This window comes from Danio aesculapii, chromosome 21, assembly GCF_903798145.1.
Source record: "Danio aesculapii chromosome 21, fDanAes4.1, whole genome shotgun sequence".
Taxonomy (NCBI): domain Eukaryota; kingdom Metazoa; phylum Chordata; class Actinopteri; order Cypriniformes; family Danionidae; genus Danio; species Danio aesculapii.
Window position 1 is genome coordinate 23,867,687 of NC_079455.1, and position 19,222 is coordinate 23,886,908.

Below are 19,222 nucleotides of genomic sequence, written 5' to 3' on the forward strand. Positions count from 1 at the left end.
AGGGCCGACACCTCCGACGCCGTGGTGGTCTCCCTCTGCCTCTAGGCGCTGGGAACTCAGGGTGGCTCTCATGAAACTCCACCATGAGACTAGGATCGAGAATATCAGCTCTGGGAACCCATGTCCTTTCTTCGGGGCCGTACCCTTCCCAGTCCACCAGGTACTCCAACTGGCCACCACGACGTCGGGAACGCAAGATCTCCTTCACTGCGTAGACGGCTCCTTCTTCTAGGAGCAGTGGAGGAGGGGGTTCCTCTTCGTGGTCAGGCTCTGTGGAGGGAAGAACAGGATCGTGATAGGGTTTCAGGAGTGATACGTGGAATGTAGGGTGAATACGGTAGTGAGAGGGTAATTGTAGTTTGTAGGTGACGGGGTTAACCTGTTCCACGATGGTGAAGGGACCAACAAATCGGGGACTTAACTTGCGAGAGGGCAGTCGCATGCGTATGTCCCGGGTGGATAGCCACACCTTTTGTCCGGGTGTGTATCTGGGTTCTTCAGACCTTCTTCTATCGGCGGTTACCTTGCTTCGACGGACTGCCCTCTGCAGATGTTGATGAGCCTCGTCCCAGACTCTCTCGCTCTCCCGGAACCAGTGATCCACTGCGGGGACATCAGATGGTTCGCCATCCCAGGGAAAGAGCGGTGGTTGGAAGCCCAGGACGCACTGGAATGGCGTGAGTCCGGTGGAGGGTTGCCGCAGTGAATTTTGGGCATATTCTGCCCAGCCCAAATACTGGCTCCAGGAGCTCTGGTGACCACTGCAGAAGGTCCTCAGGAACCGTCCCACCTCCTGAATCTTCCTCTCTGTCTGCCCGTTGGTTTGGGGATGATATCCAGAAGAGAGGCTGACGGCCACACCTAGGAGCTTGAAGAAGGCTTTCCATAGACGTGAGATGAACTGTGGACCTCTGTCCGACACAATATCTTCTGGAATACCAAATGACCTGAAGACTTGATTAAAGATATTGTCGGCTGTTTCAAAGGCTGTGGGAAGACCTTTCAGAGGGATTAGTTTGACAAACTTTGAGAATCTATCTACGATGACTAGAATACAGGTATTACCTTCTGACGAGGGGAGGTCAGTGATAAAGTCCACTCCTAGGTGTGACCAGGGACGGTTCGGAATCGGCAAGGGATGGAGCTTTCCAGCGGGTAGATGACGTGGGCTCTTGGATTGGGCACAGTCCTTACAGCCCTGAACATATTGCCTCACATCCCTTGCCATGTTTGGCCACCAGAATCGTTGGGATACTAGCGAGAGAGTATTGTTGATCCCTGGATGTCCAGTGCCTAGCGAGGTATGTAAGGAGTGGATCAGATCTACCCGGTGTTCAGGTGGTATGAACTGCCGATGAGGAGGGCATCCCGGCGGAGCAGGGGCTTCCGGAGTGGCAACGACTGGAGGAGCGTTCCAGGTGATCGGACAAATGGAGATGTGTTCGGGAAGAATCTTCGTTGGGAGTTCTTCATGATCGTGATGCTCGTGTAAACGAGAGAGAGCGTCTGCTCTTAGATTCTTGGGTCCTGGACGATAGGAAATGGAGAAATCAAAACGTGAGAAGAAAAGTGACCATCTGGCTTGACGTGGACATAGTCTCTTGGCCTCTTTGATATATTGGAGGTTTTTGTGATCTGTGATCACCTGGAACGGATGTTTGGCTCCCTCCAACCAGTGACGCCACTCCTCCAAGGCTAGCTTGATTGCTAGAAGCTCCCTGTCTCCTATGCTGTAATTCTGCTCCGCCGGGCTCAACTTCCGAGAGAAATAGGCACAGGGATGCAGTCGGGGCGGTGTATCATGATGTTGGGATAATACTGCCCGACGCCGGTGGTGGATGCGTCCACTTCCACCACGAAAGGAAGATTTGGGTCAGGGTGAGTCAGGAGTGGGGCCCTTGTGAACTCCTTCTTAAGAAGGCGGAAGGCTGCGGCTGCTTCTTTGGTCCACTCCAGTCCTTTGGGTTTACCCTTGAGGAGATTAGTGAGAGGTGATGTAATCCTGCTGTAGTCCTTGATAAACCGTCTATAAAAGTTAGCAAACCCAAGAAACCTCTGGAGCTCCTTAATGGAAGTGGGTTCTGACCAGGATAGAACAGCCTCAATTTTCTTCCCATCCATACGTATACCGGTTTGGTCAATGATGTATCCCAAGAAATGAATCGACTTCTGGTGGAATGAGCATTTCTCCGCTTTGAGGTAGAGGTGATGTTCTCTCAATGTGTGTAGGACCTCCGCAACGTGTTGGCGATGTTCGGCCTCACTCCGGGAGTAAATGAGGATGTCATCTATGTACACTATTACAAAGTGGTGAAGAAACTCCCGGAGGACTTCATGAATGAAGTTTTGGAATACGGAGGGGGCGTTGACCAGACCGTAAGGCATGACCTCATATTCATAGTGGCCAGTAGGGGTCACGAATGCTGTCTTCCATTGGTCCCCCTCACGTATTCTTATCAGATTATACGCGCTGCGGAGGTCCAATTTAGTGAAGACTTTAGCTTCTCGGAGCTGTTCCAAAGCGGCTGGTACCAGAGGAAGGGGATATCGGTATTTTACTGTACCGTTATTTAGGACCCTGTAGTCGATGCATGGACGCAGCCCTCCGTCCTTCTTGGCCACAAAGAAGAAGCTTGAGGCGGCTGGTGATTTTGAGTGACGTATGTACCCCTGACTCAGAGCCTCCCTTATGTAATCTTCCATTGCCTGATTCTCTGGAAGCGAGAGCGGGTAGATCCTACCTCTTGGCAACTGGGCATCTGGAACTAGGTCGATCGCGCAGTCCCATGGCCGATGCGGCGGTAGCTGGGAAGCTCTCTTGGGGCAGAAGACATCATGAAAGGAGCTGTACTCCTTAGGAATGTGGATAGACTGCTTCTCAGGAGGACTCTCGACCGATGTTGTAAACAAAGAAATGGGGTTCCGACCTTGAAGAGGGAGATTGGAAAACAGGTAGGTGTACATCCAGATCCCCATTTCTTTATCTCTCCTGTGCCCCAAGAGATGATGGGATCGTGCTTCACCAGCCACGGGCGCCCTAGAATGATGTCCATATTTGCACCCTCCAGAACCAGAAATTGAATCCTCTCTTGATGTAACAACCCCACTTGAAGAAGGATGTCTTCGCATTGTCGATGGATACGGGTCGAAGATCGAGTGCACTGGGTTATCGGTTGTATCTGGTATATATGCGAGGACGCCTCAGTACGTAGGTGGAGTTGACGACAGAGGGATTGGGAGATGAAGTTCCCTGCTGACCCGGAGTCGATGAGGGCTGTGACAAGGAGAGAAATAGAGGCAGTAGTTATTTGTACGGTGGTAGTAAGTGGTTTACATTGTTCAATATTCGTACTGAATACACTCACTGAAGTCCGAATGGGACGAAGGGGACACTCCATACGGGTGTGTCCACTGACACCGCAGTATAGACACAGACCCCGGGTCAGCCTCCTCTGTCGTTCCGCTGATGTCAGTCTTCCAGACTCTATTATCATGGGTTCTGGTTCTGGAGAGGCTGTTGACTCAGGCGATTGGAGGAGTGCAGACGAGGGGGTGATGGTGTCCTGTTGATAGGAACGGAGACGATCGGAACATCGGAGAGAATGTTGGATGAATCTCTCCAGACCCATAGTATCATCTAATGTGGCCAGCTGGATTCGGAGAGTGGGTTCCAAGCCGAGCCGGTACGTGGTCAACAACGATCTCTCATTCCATCCACTTGCAGCTGCTAGAGTGCGAAACCGGAGAGCATATTCCTGTGTAGATAGAGTACCTTGCTTTAGATGATACAGCTGCTCTCCAGCGGCTACTTCCCCATCAGAACGTCCAAACACCTCTTTGAAATACTCCGTGAAGGTAGTGATGGAATTCATGACCGGCCCGGCTTGGTTCCAGATCGTCTCAGCCCATTTAAGTGCAGGCCCAGAGAGTAGTGATACGATGTAGGCGATCTTTGACTTATCTGTGGGATATAGAGAAGGTTGCATTTCGAATATGAGGGAACATTGTAACAGAAAACCATTGCACTCCCCCGCTCCGCCTGAGTAGGGCGCTGGTCGGGCCATGGGACTGGAAGGAAGGGCCGAAGAAGAAACTGTGGAGGCGGAAGTGCTCGGTGCTGGTGGTGCGTTGGAAAGTGGAGCTGGTGGCTGTAGAATCCGCTTCAACTGGTCCACCAGCTCTTGAAAGTGATCGGGGGTGCTCATGTTGTCGTCGTTATTGGTCCGGGCTTCTGTTATGAAGCGGACAGGAGACAGAGGTAAGGAAACGTTAGGGTGTTTATTAAATGACAACAAGGAGCACATGAAGGATAGCCAGGAGGATCAGGAATGATGTTGGGGTCTTTTCCTCCGTGGCTGGGTAACAGGAATACACGAGGATTGACAGCACACACCAGATACAGCTGACAGAGGATGACACAGACTTGGAAGGACTGGAAGACAGGACGATTCGGGTGGACCAGGAAGACTAGGAGGAATACAAAGAGAACAGGTAAGTAAAGCGTTTGTTTTAGCTGAGGATGACTACGCTGAGTGGTCGCTCAGTTGTCCGCTTTCGTCGAGACGAGCCCGGACAATGAGCGACTGGAGTGCTGTGCTTTTATCTGGTGCTCGTGAATGTGATGCAGCTGTGTGCTCATTAGAAGTCAGGTGATGGTGATCTTCGTGAGTGGGGATCGTGAGAGCCTGACCAATCCGTGACAGTTGAGTGTGTCAAGATGAAAACCACTGTAAAAAAAGGGGGAATTTCATTGTAAAGGCAAACAGATACAGTAGTTCAGAGTGCAGTTCATCCCATTACAATTCCCTAAATCACACAATGTTCATACAGATGTTTTCTGCCATAAATAATCAACAAATTAATAAAACCAATTAACTGCCATTAAGTAGAACACATGCTCATTTTTGTGACATGCTTAGTTCAGGCCAAGACAACAGCATGTGCATCTAGATGTCTTCTTGAATATAAAAAGGAGACCTTTTACAGTTTCAAATGAGGTCTCAGTCCTATTTGTACAACTAAAAAGAACAGAGTATTTCTGGCTTGTATAAGTTGGATGGCAATATTGTAGCCTTTTCTTTTTCAAACACTGCAACAGGGGCAAAACTCAACATGCTTACTTGACAACGATTTCCACTCTCTGTTAGATTATGTACAGGTAAAGGCTCGTCAAACGCTTCTCCTTTACGTTTACTTAGAGCTTAATTTCTGTAAGGGAGGTTTATTTATATAGCAGCACATATACAAGATTAAAAGAAAAACTCAATACAACAAATATAAGAAATAAAACGAAAGTTCAATTCAAAATCAACCTCAATTTTCTTTCCAAAAATGTCTTAATTACCGCAATACACAATCTTTCTCATTACTTTCGCAAGTGTTCGGAATTTTCCTTCAAAAATGTCTTGATCACCACAGAGTTCAAATACAGAAAATTAAACTAATAAACAGGTTACAAATGTGTCAGAACGAAAGACGGTGCTTTAGCACGGTGCTCATTTAGCACACCTGATCACTTCTGAAAGCTGGTTCCAGCAGCAGGTGGCTTATTAGTAGCTAAAAGCAGATTCACCCTGCCTTATGTGAACTCTTGGAATTTATAATTTACTAAATTCTAATCATCTGAGTGATCTGTTCAGTTTGTAGTAAGCAAATCTGAAATATATTAAGGTCTAAGGCCATTTAATGATTTATAAACAAGTAATAATACTATAAAATCTATTTTGAATGTAATTAGGAGCCGGTGTAAAGACCTGGGGACAGGTGTGATGTGCTCTGATTTTCTGGTTCTGCTCAGAATCCAGACAGCAGCATTCAATGAGATGCAACTGACTGTCTTTTTTGGGAAGGCCGGTGAGGAGTCCATTACAGTAATCCACCCTGCTGGTGATAAAAGTATGAACAAGTTCTCACTGCGAACAAAGTATCTAATCCTTTCAATGTATTTAATATGATAATACGCTGACTGTCGCTGACACCACTGGTGAGATTTTAGTATTAGCAGCCTAAAAGTCACCCTGCTTCTTTTTCTTCTATACATTTTTTACAGCATTCTATTTTACAGAATTTATATTTATAACTGTCCCTGTCTCATGATAATTTTCTCTGCCCTGCAGTTTTGTGTGCCTAAAACCTCTGCTAACAGAAATATATTTGTCAGAACATAATTTAACAGACACATAGTCACATTTATTAATACATGCAGCATGTGTTTGCAGTGGACTTCATTGACAAGAATGCAGAACAAAAGAGAATCAATTATATCTCATATTGAGTGTAATATATATTGTTTAAAATGAGTAAACACATTGTTCCACAGTTTGCATTTTATTCAAATGTGTCTGACACTAATTCAACAAAAGTAATAAAAGGCAATACACTGGCATTAACTTTTTTGTTATATTAATGTAATACATAATAGATCTGTTAAACTAATAATCTATTATACGTATTATAATCAGCAGAATATATACAGTACAACACAGTCTGTTTAATTCCACATAGACCCCAGTTTCAAGATCAGTATTTACAGAGATAAATTCAACAACACACAAATGGAAATTATAAAATTTGGATTGTAATAAAAATGAAAATACACTTTGGTTTTTAGAATATTCAGCTTATGCAAGCAAAAAAATCCATTTGTCTTACATTAGAAATATATATTTTGTAATTTAGCTCAGTAAAATATATCATGTTATATAATATAATATTAATTGATTTGTCATGATCCATTCATTTGTAGCCTTAATTTTGTAGCTAAAGTTCTATAGTTTTTTCTCAGGAAGTTTGAAGAGCAAAAAGGCTATTTCTTCATTCTCGTGTTCCTTCCCACACTCCATGAGACAAGCAAAGTGTCCAGGCTCAAACTCTACCAGATCTGAGTATGCACTGGGACCATGATGTAATATCATTAAAGGTTCATCTGACCACCCCGAGGAATCCAATGGGGATTTATTCAAGTAGAGTCCTAGATCCACTCTCTTTTTTGGATGGGATGGGTGAGAGTAAAGCAGCCATGTTTGTGGAGGACTACTTTGTTCAAGAAAACTCAACACACTGCCTTGGCATCCCTTACCAGTCTCTATCAGCTTGTTTGACGATAAAACAGTATCAAAATCCTCTCCAGCATTATTGCTTAGAGCCTCAGTTCTGTAGCCAAGACGGGTTCGAGCATTGCAGTAAAGAGTACTGCCACCTTTCTCACCTACAATCTCTGCCATCTGACACTCACACGACTCAACGTCCATTTGTTGTCCTGCCTTCCATGTGATTCCTTGATCATCACTGTAGAAAGCTAAAGCATAAGGTGTGAAGCAGCAGAATGATAAGCAGCAGAATGAAGTGCAGTCAGTTTTGCCTGTGTAACGATAGGCATATGCTGGGATAATCAGTCGACCACTCTTTGTTTGAACACCGTGTCCTGGTCCAACAGCAAAGGGAGCCCATTCGTTCACCTGCTCACCGATCACATCTGCTGTCAAGTCTATTGTTTGGCTCCAGGTTTTGCCTGCGTCCTTACTGGCTACATAACAAAGTCTCCCCTGGCTCTTATTTGTTCGTATTTGATCAAATTCAGAGACCTGAGTGGGAACACAGACAAAGAACAGGAAGAGGGTCTTGGAGTCTTTCTCGTAGACTGGACATGGATTCATGCTGCGGTGGTTTGGTAGACAAGCTGAACTGAGGACCTGATGACCACTGACCCACTGGAATAAATAAGAAACAAAACAAAACAAAACAACATGACTCTCTTCATACCAGATTGTGTAAAGCATCTCTGAAATGATGAAGATACAAAAGCACTTAAAGAAGTTTTCACATGTTTCAACAAAGGTTGTTCTAACCAGACTTCAACCTTGAGTATAGGGATTTTTCAAGCGTTGCCAAACTGAAATGTGGGTCAACACATCTAATAGACATCTAAACGTAGACAGCTTTGCTATAACAAGGCTAAACTTGTGCTGTCAGTAAAAATCTAATCTGCTTGTTAAGTTGTGACGCATGGAATACTGTTTCCAGGTCCAAGCTGCTACTCATTTGAATTGAGAAAATATTTATTTATGGCTACTTTTTAGTCATATCACATTTTAAAGTGAATTTTATGTAAAATCATAGCATACACAACAGTCTCTGCATTTTCTGCATACCAAATACCTACATTTTAACAATTTCTAAAAATAAATGATCACTTTCTGGTCATTGGATATTAGGCATGGATGTATATATTGCGATCATGATTTTTGAATTATTACTGTGCTTTGTAAACGTTTATTATTTTCATTTGCTGAGTCTCCCCATACAGTTTGATAGAGCGATTGGACCCAGAAACCGCTTAGCTTGACGTCAAACTTAACAAGCGGACACACATCTAAGAATAGCCCAAAACTAGACTAGTCGTCAAATAGACAGATTAGACAGACTTAGTGTAGTCATTCATTTCTGTTTATGTGATGACTAGTCTAGTTTTAGCCTATTAATAGATGTCTAATAGATTTTCACTTACAGCCCCTATTTAGCCTTGTTTCAGCTAAGACGACTACGATTAGACATCTATTAGAATCTTAAACATATCTTTATGCACTACTACTACTAATTCTGTGCCTTTTTTGTGTTCCGGTCCAAATTGGCTGTCGTGATGATCACGTCATTGTGAAGCTTCAGACACGCCCTAAAGTGTTAAAGTTCATGTGAACTGGAAGTTGCTGTGACATTTGTCTCTGTATGTTGATGTACTTCCAAATGGAATTGAATATTGAGTAGGGGGTGGGGCTTTCCTTTTGACATCATTCCCTTGTAGCAAGCAGTGTGGTTAAAAATATTGTGGCTAAAGCTGTCAAACTGACGATAACCGTAAGATCCTTATGACACTTATTTGCCTGCTTTGGAGAGTCACATTTACATATAAAATATATGTCAAACTGTGACTGGAAATTGTTGTAAAATGTGATTTTAAAAAGTAAATTTTTACCTGTCAAAAAAGTCGAATCAGAACATTTGTAAGAAAAGGTTTTGTGTAATCAATGTTGCAGGCTGTTTTTATATATATATATATATATATATATATATATATATATATATATATATATTTTTTTTTTTTTTTTTTTTTTTTTTTTTTTTTTTTTTTTTGCCGAAATACAGCAGATGCTGCCTGTTTTTAGCATTTTTTGAGGACAAATGAACAAAAAATGATTAAAAATTAGTCAATCCGAGAGATGTTTTCTCTCTACTGAATTTTTATTCATCAAAATCTCTGAAGCTTTAATATATGGAAGCCATTTTCTGTTAGTGAATAAAATAAAAAAAGAAAATATAAATACAAAAAAAAAAAACCATCTCACTCCAGCTGAAAAAAAGCATGTGATGGTAAGGGTTTTAATGCTGGTTTATAATTGTTATGTGCTGGTCAGCAAAAGAACCAGCAAAGCTTAAACCAGCATGACCAAGGATAGACCACCATAAAAACCTTTACCATCATATGCTGTTTTTTTCAGCAGAGATGACATTATAAAGACCACTTTCTTTATAGGGCGACACAGTGGCTCAGTGGTTAGCACTGTCGCCTCACAACAAGAAGGTCACTGGTTCGAGTCCCGGCTGGGTCAGTTGGCATTTCTGTGTGGAGTTTGCATGTTCATCCTATGTTGGCGTGGGTTTTCTTCAGGTGCTCAGATTTTTCTTATAGTCCAAAGACATGCACTATGGTGAATTGAATAAACTAAATTGGCCGTAGTGTATGAGTGTAAATGAATGTGAATGTTTCCCAGTACAGGGCTGCAGCTAGAAGAGCATCCCCTGTGTAAAACATATGCTGGATAAGTTGGCGGTTCATTCCGCTGTGGCAACCCCTGATTAAAAAAGGGACTAAGCCGAAGGAAAATGAATGAACTTTCTCCATATGAGCTTGTGTTCATTTTCTGTTATATTTAGACTCATCATTTTGCATACTCGAGGCCAATTCAAAATCCGACTGCCCTGTTGGGTATTTTTTCAGACATAACAACCATCTGGAAGTACGTTATCTCTCATGTAAAGAATGAGCAGAACAAAGTTTAATGACCAGGGCTTAATGACCCTGGGCTAACTCGTGTGTAATAATTCAACATTTTTACATACCTCAACTTCTTTAGTCTTGGCATCCACCCATGTTCCTCTTCTCATCACAAGCACTTCTGCACTTGTGTCATTTAATGTTTTTCTCTTTTCAGCAAAGGCAAGGAAGGTTTGCTCATCACTGACATAAATGAGAGCTGGAATTCTATAAGACACTTGTTTTTTAAAACAGCAGCACCAAGTTTGAGGCTGCTCCTGTTTGAATACTGTGGTTGTGTTCATTTCTTTAGAACAACCTGATTTGCTTCTTGACGGTGTCTTGTTACCCATTTTTTAAATTTAGCCCTGGAAACAGAACACATTATTTAAGTTACAAGATGATAGACAAATGTCATAGAAAATGGTTTCAATAATTATTTAACGCAAAGTTACAGCAAATGTTTTGTTTAGTCATTATGATACAGTATATGGAGTTTTGAAAATATTTAATTATTTTTAAAAAGGCTGAGCATTATACTGTTTTTCTACTATAAACTGAGAACTTTACACTTTCATATTTTAATGTCACTGTATGAGAGGTAGAGCTATAAAAAGTGATTTTACAGCCAATGATATATTTTTATTGTGCTGCTGCAGTTATGCTCTCTTTGCTGATCCTCCATGTGAAGTGAAAGTTTGCAATAACAGTAAAAAAAACTGCTAAAATTCACAATATTATTTGATCAAAAAGCATGAAGGAGAACTCACCCCAGATGAAAAAACGACCGGCCTTCCCAGGTATGATGAAGTATCACTTCGCCTTGCTTTGTCCAAAGCAAAACAATCTATCTAATCACTTTTTAGACAAAAGATTAGATTTTTGTACTTCAACCTGAAAATTCATCACCATTTTATATCAGTAATTTTAAAGTGACATGACCATCCCAAAAACACTCAACGGAAGTTCTTAATGTATTCATAAAATATGTTCAGCATAATCTTTATGGGGAAACTCAATGGATTCTGTTCATATCAATAATTCTTTACTAATCAGAAGCAATACTTACAAAAAAAATTACCTGCAGCAAAAACAAATGATTCATACCTCAAGAGCCTCTCGTCTGGTCTAACCAAAACATGCTGGGCATTCCTCATTTATAATATCCCATATCAACAAGGGAAATGACTGAAACCAGGTTGAACATTTACTAAGCAGGATGATAAGTAAAAGACAATATGGTCAATTATTAACTCTTTATTATTTAATTTAACATATGATTATTTTATAAAAACTTTTTTAAGAATGTAAAAACTGTGAACAATATTTTTATTATTTACAGTACTGTTCAATTAAATTATACAAATACCAGCAACAAGAAAAGGTCACAACTGTCCTATTTTGGTGTAAGCAACCAATTCAGTTTTCAAAAGTGATGTCAAATATGTGGAGACATTTTCCAGTGTTACAAATACGCTGAAATGAAACAACATAATTATTCATGCACTGTAAAAACATCCTGGTTGCCTTAAAATTTAAGCTTAATCAAATTAACTTTATTAGTCCATTAAACTTATAATATGTTAAACTGACTTATAACAGCTTGCGTAACTTCTAAAATTAAGTTAGAACATTATTAACTTAGATTAATAAGTTACAATGACCTAAAAACATATGCTGTCAGGACTACTTGATCACATAATTTTGTAATTGACAGTGTGTAATGTATATAGTATTGCATTTGAGGTTGCGCTGTGGTTCTTGGTCCTTTAATGTCATCAAATGATTCTTGCTCTATATATGCCTGATAAGATTTTTGATATATTACAGACAGTCAATAAGTCAATGAGAATTTTTGTGTGTGTCTTCTGTATATTATGGTTAAAAAAAAGTCTGAAAAATCGTTCAAATTAAAGAGGACAAACTATCACTCACATTATATGCAGAGAAAGATTAGCAATTTCTTTGAAACCCAGAACTATCACAATGTTGCAAAATACACTGCTGATGACGTTTTATTTTCATGGAAAAGTGGGCCTGGATTGTTCTTTTTAACAACACTATCCCTTTGAGAAATACATTGGAATGTGATGTAAGTGATGCTTTATTTCTGGCAATGGCAGGACTGACATTACAAAATGAACAGAGAGAAACTGCATTAGTTCTCCTTTTCTGACAAAATATGCTCGTTTTATGTGTATTATATAATAGTTATTTCATTCCAGTCAAATTGCGCAGGTCACAAGGCTCTCATTTAGCAAAGATAAGGTGATTTTTCAAGTTAACACCCATCCTCTGAGATTTGAACTTTCTAACCTACTATTAGGATTGGGTGGAGAAAGCACTGGCTATCACTAATATTTCATCACTTGACATAATAGGGGTTGAGGACTTTAGTTTCATTCCAACCTATAATGGGTTTGACTGTGAGATTAGATGCATTTACAATGATTATTAAATAAATTATAAGCCAAGTAAAGTGCATGCACAATAAACACTGGGACAATTTGGGTCACGGTTTATCTCTAACGTTAAAAATTGATTTATGGTTTCCACCCCTAATATTGACACACACCCTTGCACAAATTTATCAAAACACCAAGGCCTTATCGCAAGCTCTTAAATACTAAAAGGAAGTTAAAAGAATAAGGGTCGAAAAAAAAAAAAAAAAAAACAGAAACATGAAACCATTTTGTTTCTCAAAAAATATTTATTCTATTCTGTTTATTCAAAAGTTAACACTTAGCTGAGGATTGATTATAAAGCGTGTTTGGCATGCTGTCCCACGAGAGAGCTAGGATAAGATCCCCAAGGCCTCGGCTCCCTCCAGTTTGCAGGGCAGGAGGAGAGTTTGACCTCAGGTAGGTCTCGAGAACTCCCCCGCTTATTTAGGGCTAATGACAAATTACTAACCTACATCACACATGACATCACACGGGTTCCTGGTTGCAATAGCAAACATGTGTTGTTGTGCTGTAAAATGCCAAATTCCAAAAGTCCAAAAATAGGGGTTAATGCCAACCCCAGATGTCTTTGGCTAAAAGGGAGCTGAATGGAGTGACGACCTAATTAAAAATTTCATATTAGGTGAGTTCAGTCTACGCTGAATTATACACTCGTTTTTGATTGCAGAAATGATTTAATCAAAAACAGTTAAATATGGTTAATTACATTGCGGACACTGAATGCTAAGAATGAAATGTAAAAATGTAAGTTCACATACGCTAACCCTGCCATACAGGTGCAGTTCGCTGTCAAAATGCAGTCGTTTTGCTTGTTGATGATTATCCAGGCCTTGTATAGCTCCGTCTTCTTTCTTTGTCTTTGGCTAGGCGCAGAACCTCGGCTTTTAGCACTACAAAGTTTTGAATCTGGTAATTATGGAACATTATTTGTTGCACATTACCACACAGAACAAAATTGTTGGCATCCAAAGACTTTAACTTCTCTCTTGTAAAATCACTTGGAGTTTCAGTGAGATTTGTTGTATATTTCGGGCTGGATGCTTGGCCGATTCGTCTTATCCAATATCCATTGGGAGGGTGCTATCGCAAATGGACCTGTCAGTCGAACGCCACTTACTTTAACGTTAATTTTGCTGAAAAACTGTGCTTATCACTGAGTGACAAGCTTTTACAATACGCTGAAAGCATTATGTAAATAATATGTATTATATGTAATCAATATAACTTAATTCTATAACTTATTAACTCAGATAACAACAAACTCTGTACCGCATCGGATGTCATTCCCTCACTGTAAATGATAGCGCTTCCGTATTTTTTCTGCAACCTCACTGCACACGCATGCTGAATGTTTACAAACCGATAGTTCGTCTATACTGCGGGTTATGAGCATGACTAGTGCCAATTTGGATTGTTCGATTCACCTATGACGTATATCTTTGGACTGTAGGTGGAAACTGGAGAACCTGGGGGTGACCCACGTGAGCACGGGAACAACATGTAAACTCCACACAGAAACGTCAATTGGCCTGTTAAGGGCTTGAAACAGTGACGTTCTTGGTGTGAGGCAACAGTGCTGACCGCTGGGCCACCGTGCCACCCTATTAAGGGAAAGGAGGAGGAGTAAGGGTGGAAGGGGAGATTCTTCAAGGCGAAGACAACTGAAGTAAGAAACTTTGGTTATTTATAGTGAGTTAGGAATCATCTGATTGGTGAATAATTCGTTAGTTAATGCGGGTCCGTTCGTGATCAATCATAAGAATGTGCTCCTCTCAAAATTATAAATAAACTTCACAAAACATATAATCAGTGGAATTGTTCTGAATTAAAACTACAGCTTGCATACGTTAATACTGCAGAAAGAATCAAAAAGCCCACATTCCCCCACACCGTATCAGCTGTGAGGGTCCCATATGGATGATCAACTTTGACAGATACCAGAGGCATTCAAGCGTTGCATCAACTTCTATGTTTATTTCATAAGTTTGCATGCTTACATAATCTTTGAGTATGATGATATGGTAAACAAATGTGTAATTCTTTTTTTGTTTTTTTTTTAAGATAAATTTTTTGGCTATTTTGCCTTTATTAGATAGGACAGTACCACTAGGCTATTGCGCCGACATGTGTAATTCTGCCCTTGAGAGTCAACCTATGGAAAAAGCAACTACTTAAAATAACTTTATATAGAAATGAAAAGAAATGACGGGGCAGTGGAGGGTTGCATAAACAAATGGTAAAGTAGTGAACAAACAGCTAGTATATGTATATATATATATATATATATATATATATATATATATATATATATATATATATATATATATATATATATAAATATATATAGTTAAATATATATTTGCAAAAAATGTATATGTATAAATGTATATATAAAATATATATATTTCCCAGTGATGGGTTGCAGGTGGAAGGGCTTCCAATGTGTAAAACATATAATGGATAGGTTAGCGGTTCATTCTGCTGTGGTGACCCTTGATTAATAAAGGGACTAAGCCGAATGAAAATGAATGAATGAATATACACACACAAAAAAAATACAAAAATGATAATATATATATATATATATATATATATATATATATATATATATATATATATATATATATATATATATATATATATATATGTATATATATATATATATATATATATATATATATATATGTATATATATATATATATATATTTTTTTTTTTTTATTATTTATTTAAAGTATATGAAATAATGCAAGTTTGTTTTTGTATAATTATTAATGGATATTTTTTATCTAGAACTCTTAATGGATCATAATTTTTTTTTTGATGATTTTTCAGGGTTGGGATAGTTCACCTAAAATTTTAAAAATCACCTACCGTTTACTCTCCCTCATGTGGTTTTAAACCTTTATGAGTTTCTTTATTCTGTTACACACAAAAAAATATTTTTTTAAATGCTGGTTGATGATAATAAGCATTGACAACTAAGTCAATATGTACCATCAACCAGCATTAATCAAAATAACCTTTTTTATGTTCAACAGAAAAATGTAATTCAAATAGATTTTGAACATGTGAAGGTGGAATAAATGATGACATTTTATTTTAGGTTGAACTATCCCTTTAACTGTATAAAAGAAATCTTATTGAACCAAAGGTTTTAAATTGCAGTTCATTTTTTCTTTATCTGTAAAGTTTCATGTCATGTTTGTGGGTTTCTGTCCATTATTTTTAGCAGTAATGTAATCTTTTGCAAACTAAAATAAAACACTGACTTTTTTTGCTGTCAGTATTCACCCTTGACCTAAATAACCTCTTTGTGTTCAAACAGGACAAAGCCTATTCTTTCAAGCTCACTTTTCTCTCCACATTCCATGAGACAGGCAAAGTGTTTTCCATCTCCACACTGAGTCAGATCACTGTATCCACTCGGACCCTCATGCAGAATCACAGGATTCCCCCATCCAGAACCGTCACTCGGGCATTTATTCAAGTATACGCCGAGGCTCATTCTCTTTCTTTTATCGGCTGGATGGCAATATAGCAGCCATGTTTTTTCAGATGCTTGATCAGGGGCAAAACTCAACACGCTTCCTTGGCAGCCATTTCCAGTGTCTGTCAGTTTACGTACAGATGAAGACTTAAAATCTTTTCCTTTACTTTCACTTAGAGCCTCATTCCTGTAGCCAGATCTGTTTCGAGCATTGCAGTAAAGTTTACTGTTGCCTTCATCATCGATGATCTCAGCCATCTGACATTCATTAGACTCACCATCCACACACTTTCCAATATGCCAAGTGCTTCCTTTATCATCACTGTAGAATGCAAATGCATAAGATGTGGGTGAAGTTCCTGAGGTGAAATAATATGTGTATGCTGGGATAATCAGTCTCCCACTCTTCATCTGAATTCCGTGTCCTGGTCCAACAGCAAAGGTGGCCCAGTTCTTCTCCTGCTCACCGATCACATCTGCTGTCAAATCAGTAACAGCACTCCAGGTTTTACCAGTGTTCTTACTGGTTATGTAACAAAGGCGTGCCTGATTCTTATTCTCTTTTATTTGTTTGTGTTCTGAGACTCCAACAGGGACAGTAATGAAAAACAGAAAGAGGGTTTTGGACTCTCTCTCATAGACCGGACATGGATTCATGCTGCGGTGGTTTGGTAGAGAAGCTGATCTGAGCCACTCATGAGTCATATCCCACTGAAAAAAGGTGAAAAATTCTAATAAAAACATTACAACACAATCATACGATTAAAGAACAATGGAAGAATTATATAACTTAAAATGTAGCAATTACTGTAAATTAGTATAAATAATTATATTTTACTGGTAACCCTTTAGTTAGCATTAAACTGAACTGAACATTACAGCTTTTATTAACCTGTGCTAATATAAGGAAGCAAAATTTATTCAAAAATTTGTCTGAACTTGTTCCTTTTAGTTTATAGTACATCAACTGATGTTAAAGGGATAGTTCACACGAAAATTTAAATTCAACAGTAAGTAAATCATGAGGCTTTTTTTTGGGTGAACTACCCCTTTAACAGATTTTTTCAATTCTAATATAATATTTGTTATTGTAGAAATCATGATTAAAGCAAAATAAAGTATAACCACATTTAGCATGCAACACTGCAACAACATTATAGGCTTAATATTATAAGTTAGGCTACCAAAGTTTCAGAAAGCTGTATAAACATACAGACTAAGTATTAATGTTGAAAGCCTCACCTCGACTACACCATCTCTCCATATTCCTCTCCTCATTACAAGCACATCTGCATCCGTATCATCAGCGGTTTTCCGTTTTTCAGCAAAGGCAAGGAAGGTTTTATTTTCACTGTTATAGATAAGAGCTGGAATTCTGTACGTCACTTGAGTTCCTTCAGATTTTTGAGGATCCTGTTTGAACACTGTTGTTACTGGGAAATGTCTCGATTTGCTTCCATGTTGTTTTTCCATTGTTTAATTTGTCCTAGAAACAGAAGTGTTTGTTTTTTTTTTAATTTAAATTTAAATCACTCAAAAATCATTTAAAACTTGTCCAACATGACAAGAGTAAAAGGAAAGTTCACCCAGAAATGAAATGTCTGACATCATTTTACTCATGCTGAAGTTGTTGTAAACCTTTTTGAGTTTCTTTTAAACATAAATGATATTTTGAAGAATGCTGAGAATGGTAGCCATAGAAATCCATAGTAGATAAAATATTTATAGTTACAATAGTTGCTTTAAAGCATTCCTCACAATGTCTGCTTTTGTGTTAAACAGAGAAAAAACTAATCAATATTGGAGCAAGTGTAGGGTGAGCATGACAGAATTTGCATGTTTAGGTGAACTGTACCTTTAATCACGGGCAGATTTAACCAATAACCAAGGCAAGCAGCCACTTAGGGCCCCAGGTAATCTAGGGGGCCCCTATAAATATCAAGATGTATAAATTATACCTATAAACTATATAATGTTGTTTTCTATCATATTTGTATGGTGAGAGTCAAATAAAGAGAGAACAAATAAAATTTTAAAGCAATTAAATATTATGTAATATAAAATAAAATGTAATATTAATATAATTATGTAATGTTATGTACTAATATTATAAAATAAAATATTACATTTGCACAAATTTTTCACCAATCATGGAGCAGTCACATTTATAATTATTTTTTTGTTAGTTTGTTTAAAATCATCATTTTAAAATATAGAGATTGCATTAAGATAAAACGTAAAAAATAAGTTTGAGTGATATAAAAAACAGCTAAATAAATAAAACAAAGCAAATAAAAATAGAAAGGGTGCATCGCCCCTGGCTTTAATGCAATGTAGGTTCAATGACATAGAAAGCTTATTTAATGTGTATGAAGGATTATTATTTTTTTTTTTTTGCTGTAAATTATACACTCTACATCTACAGTACAGGGTAACCGAAAGTAGGTAGGCTACTGCAAATACGAAAGTAGGTAGCCTATGGGGTTGAAAAATTCTTCGATCAAATTACACGAGCTAATTCCAATTCTGAATTCTAAATGCCAACACTATGAACGCGAAAATGGCGACTTTCCTCCGCATTAAAACTAGCTAAATTTCTCCCTATTGCGTTTAGCATTAGCTGCCTCTTGAACCTTATTTAAGCTAATTAAATCGAGGATTGAGCGCTTCAAAGTAGTCAAACTAGCCACGTGCGTCGCGAGATAAAAACGACACCAGAAGAATGACCGACATACTCACAGAAATGTACTTTGCTGCCACAAAAGTTGAAGTCTTCCCTCAGTCAGCCAAACAGACGAAGCTGCACTCCACACAAGCTCTCACTTGTTTCGCAACAACAGCAAGAATAATTGGTGGGGTAGAACATCACAGACTTGTTTTATAGCTTATGGGGCATTCCACAAAACAGCTGCTTTTCCATGTAAAAAAAGTCAGAAAATTCAAATAAGTAACACGTGTTAATACACTACATTGTGTGCGTGCGTGTAAGTAAATGAATAAATATGGGTTCATTTTGAAATGTAACTGATAGTAATTCTGTTTAGACGTTACTATTCTTGTTTTAAAACTATTAATTAAAAAGCTTTCAACAAACTATGCAGTATTTCAAAGAATACTGTAACATTTATAATATATAATTATATATATAATATATTTATAATATATAATATATAATAACATTTACTGTATTATTATTAAATTGTGCTCACTATGACCATGTTTAGGCTATGGGTAGGCT

General features: G+C 38.6%; 2 protein-coding genes across 4 annotated transcripts; both read right to left on the reverse strand.

The window, feature by feature from the left end:
- Positions 1–6,186: 6,186 nt before the first annotated feature.
- Positions 6,187–11,188, reverse strand: neu3.3 (sialidase 3 (membrane sialidase), tandem duplicate 3). Of its 3 annotated transcripts, none has more exons than XM_056447145.1 (4): positions 11,112–11,188; positions 10,801–10,924; positions 10,117–10,398; positions 6,187–7,709 (listed from the first exon to the last, which is right to left on the reverse strand). In XM_056447145.1, exons 3-4 carry the CDS (start codon positions 10,381–10,383, stop codon positions 6,768–6,770), a joined length of 1,209 nt encoding a protein of 402 aa, XP_056303120.1. In that variant the 5' UTR covers positions 10,384–10,398; positions 10,801–10,924; positions 11,112–11,188; the 3' UTR covers positions 6,187–6,767. The 3 variants fall into 3 exon arrangements, with proteins under 3 accessions (XP_056303120.1, XP_056303122.1, XP_056303121.1); XM_056447147.1 differs by having other exon boundaries at positions 11,138–11,175; XM_056447146.1 differs by having other exon boundaries at positions 11,100–11,152.
- A 4,022-nt stretch (positions 11,189–15,210) lies between these two features.
- neu3.2 (sialidase 3 (membrane sialidase), tandem duplicate 2) lies at positions 15,211–18,832 on the reverse strand. The gene is made up of 3 exons (XM_056446085.1): positions 18,724–18,832; positions 17,227–17,470; positions 15,211–16,695 (listed from the first exon to the last, which is right to left on the reverse strand). Exons 2-3 carry the CDS (start codon positions 17,455–17,457, stop codon positions 15,796–15,798), a joined length of 1,131 nt encoding a protein of 376 aa, XP_056302060.1. The 5' UTR covers positions 17,458–17,470; positions 18,724–18,832; the 3' UTR covers positions 15,211–15,795.
- Between the last annotated feature and the right edge of the window lie 390 nt (positions 18,833–19,222).

What these genes read in the sequence shown, in the direction of transcription:
- neu3.3 (XM_056447145.1), bottom strand. Translation starts at nt 10,383, where the DNA reads ATGGGTAACAAGACACCGTCAAGAAGCAAATCAGGTTGTTCTAAAGAA. An exon ending in CCAAGACTAAAGAAGTTGAG is followed by an intron (nt 7,710 to 10,116) that starts GTATGTAAAAAT and finishes TATTTATTCCAG; the next exon opens with TGGGTCAGTGGTCATCAGGT.
- neu3.2 (XM_056446085.1), bottom strand. Translation starts at nt 17,457, where the DNA reads ATGGAAAAACAACATGGAAGCAAATCGAGACATTTCCCAGTAACAACA. An exon ending in GGAGAGATGGTGTAGTCGAG is followed by an intron (nt 16,696 to 17,226) that starts GTGAGGCTTTCA and finishes ACCTTTTTTCAG; the next exon opens with TGGGATATGACTCATGAGTG.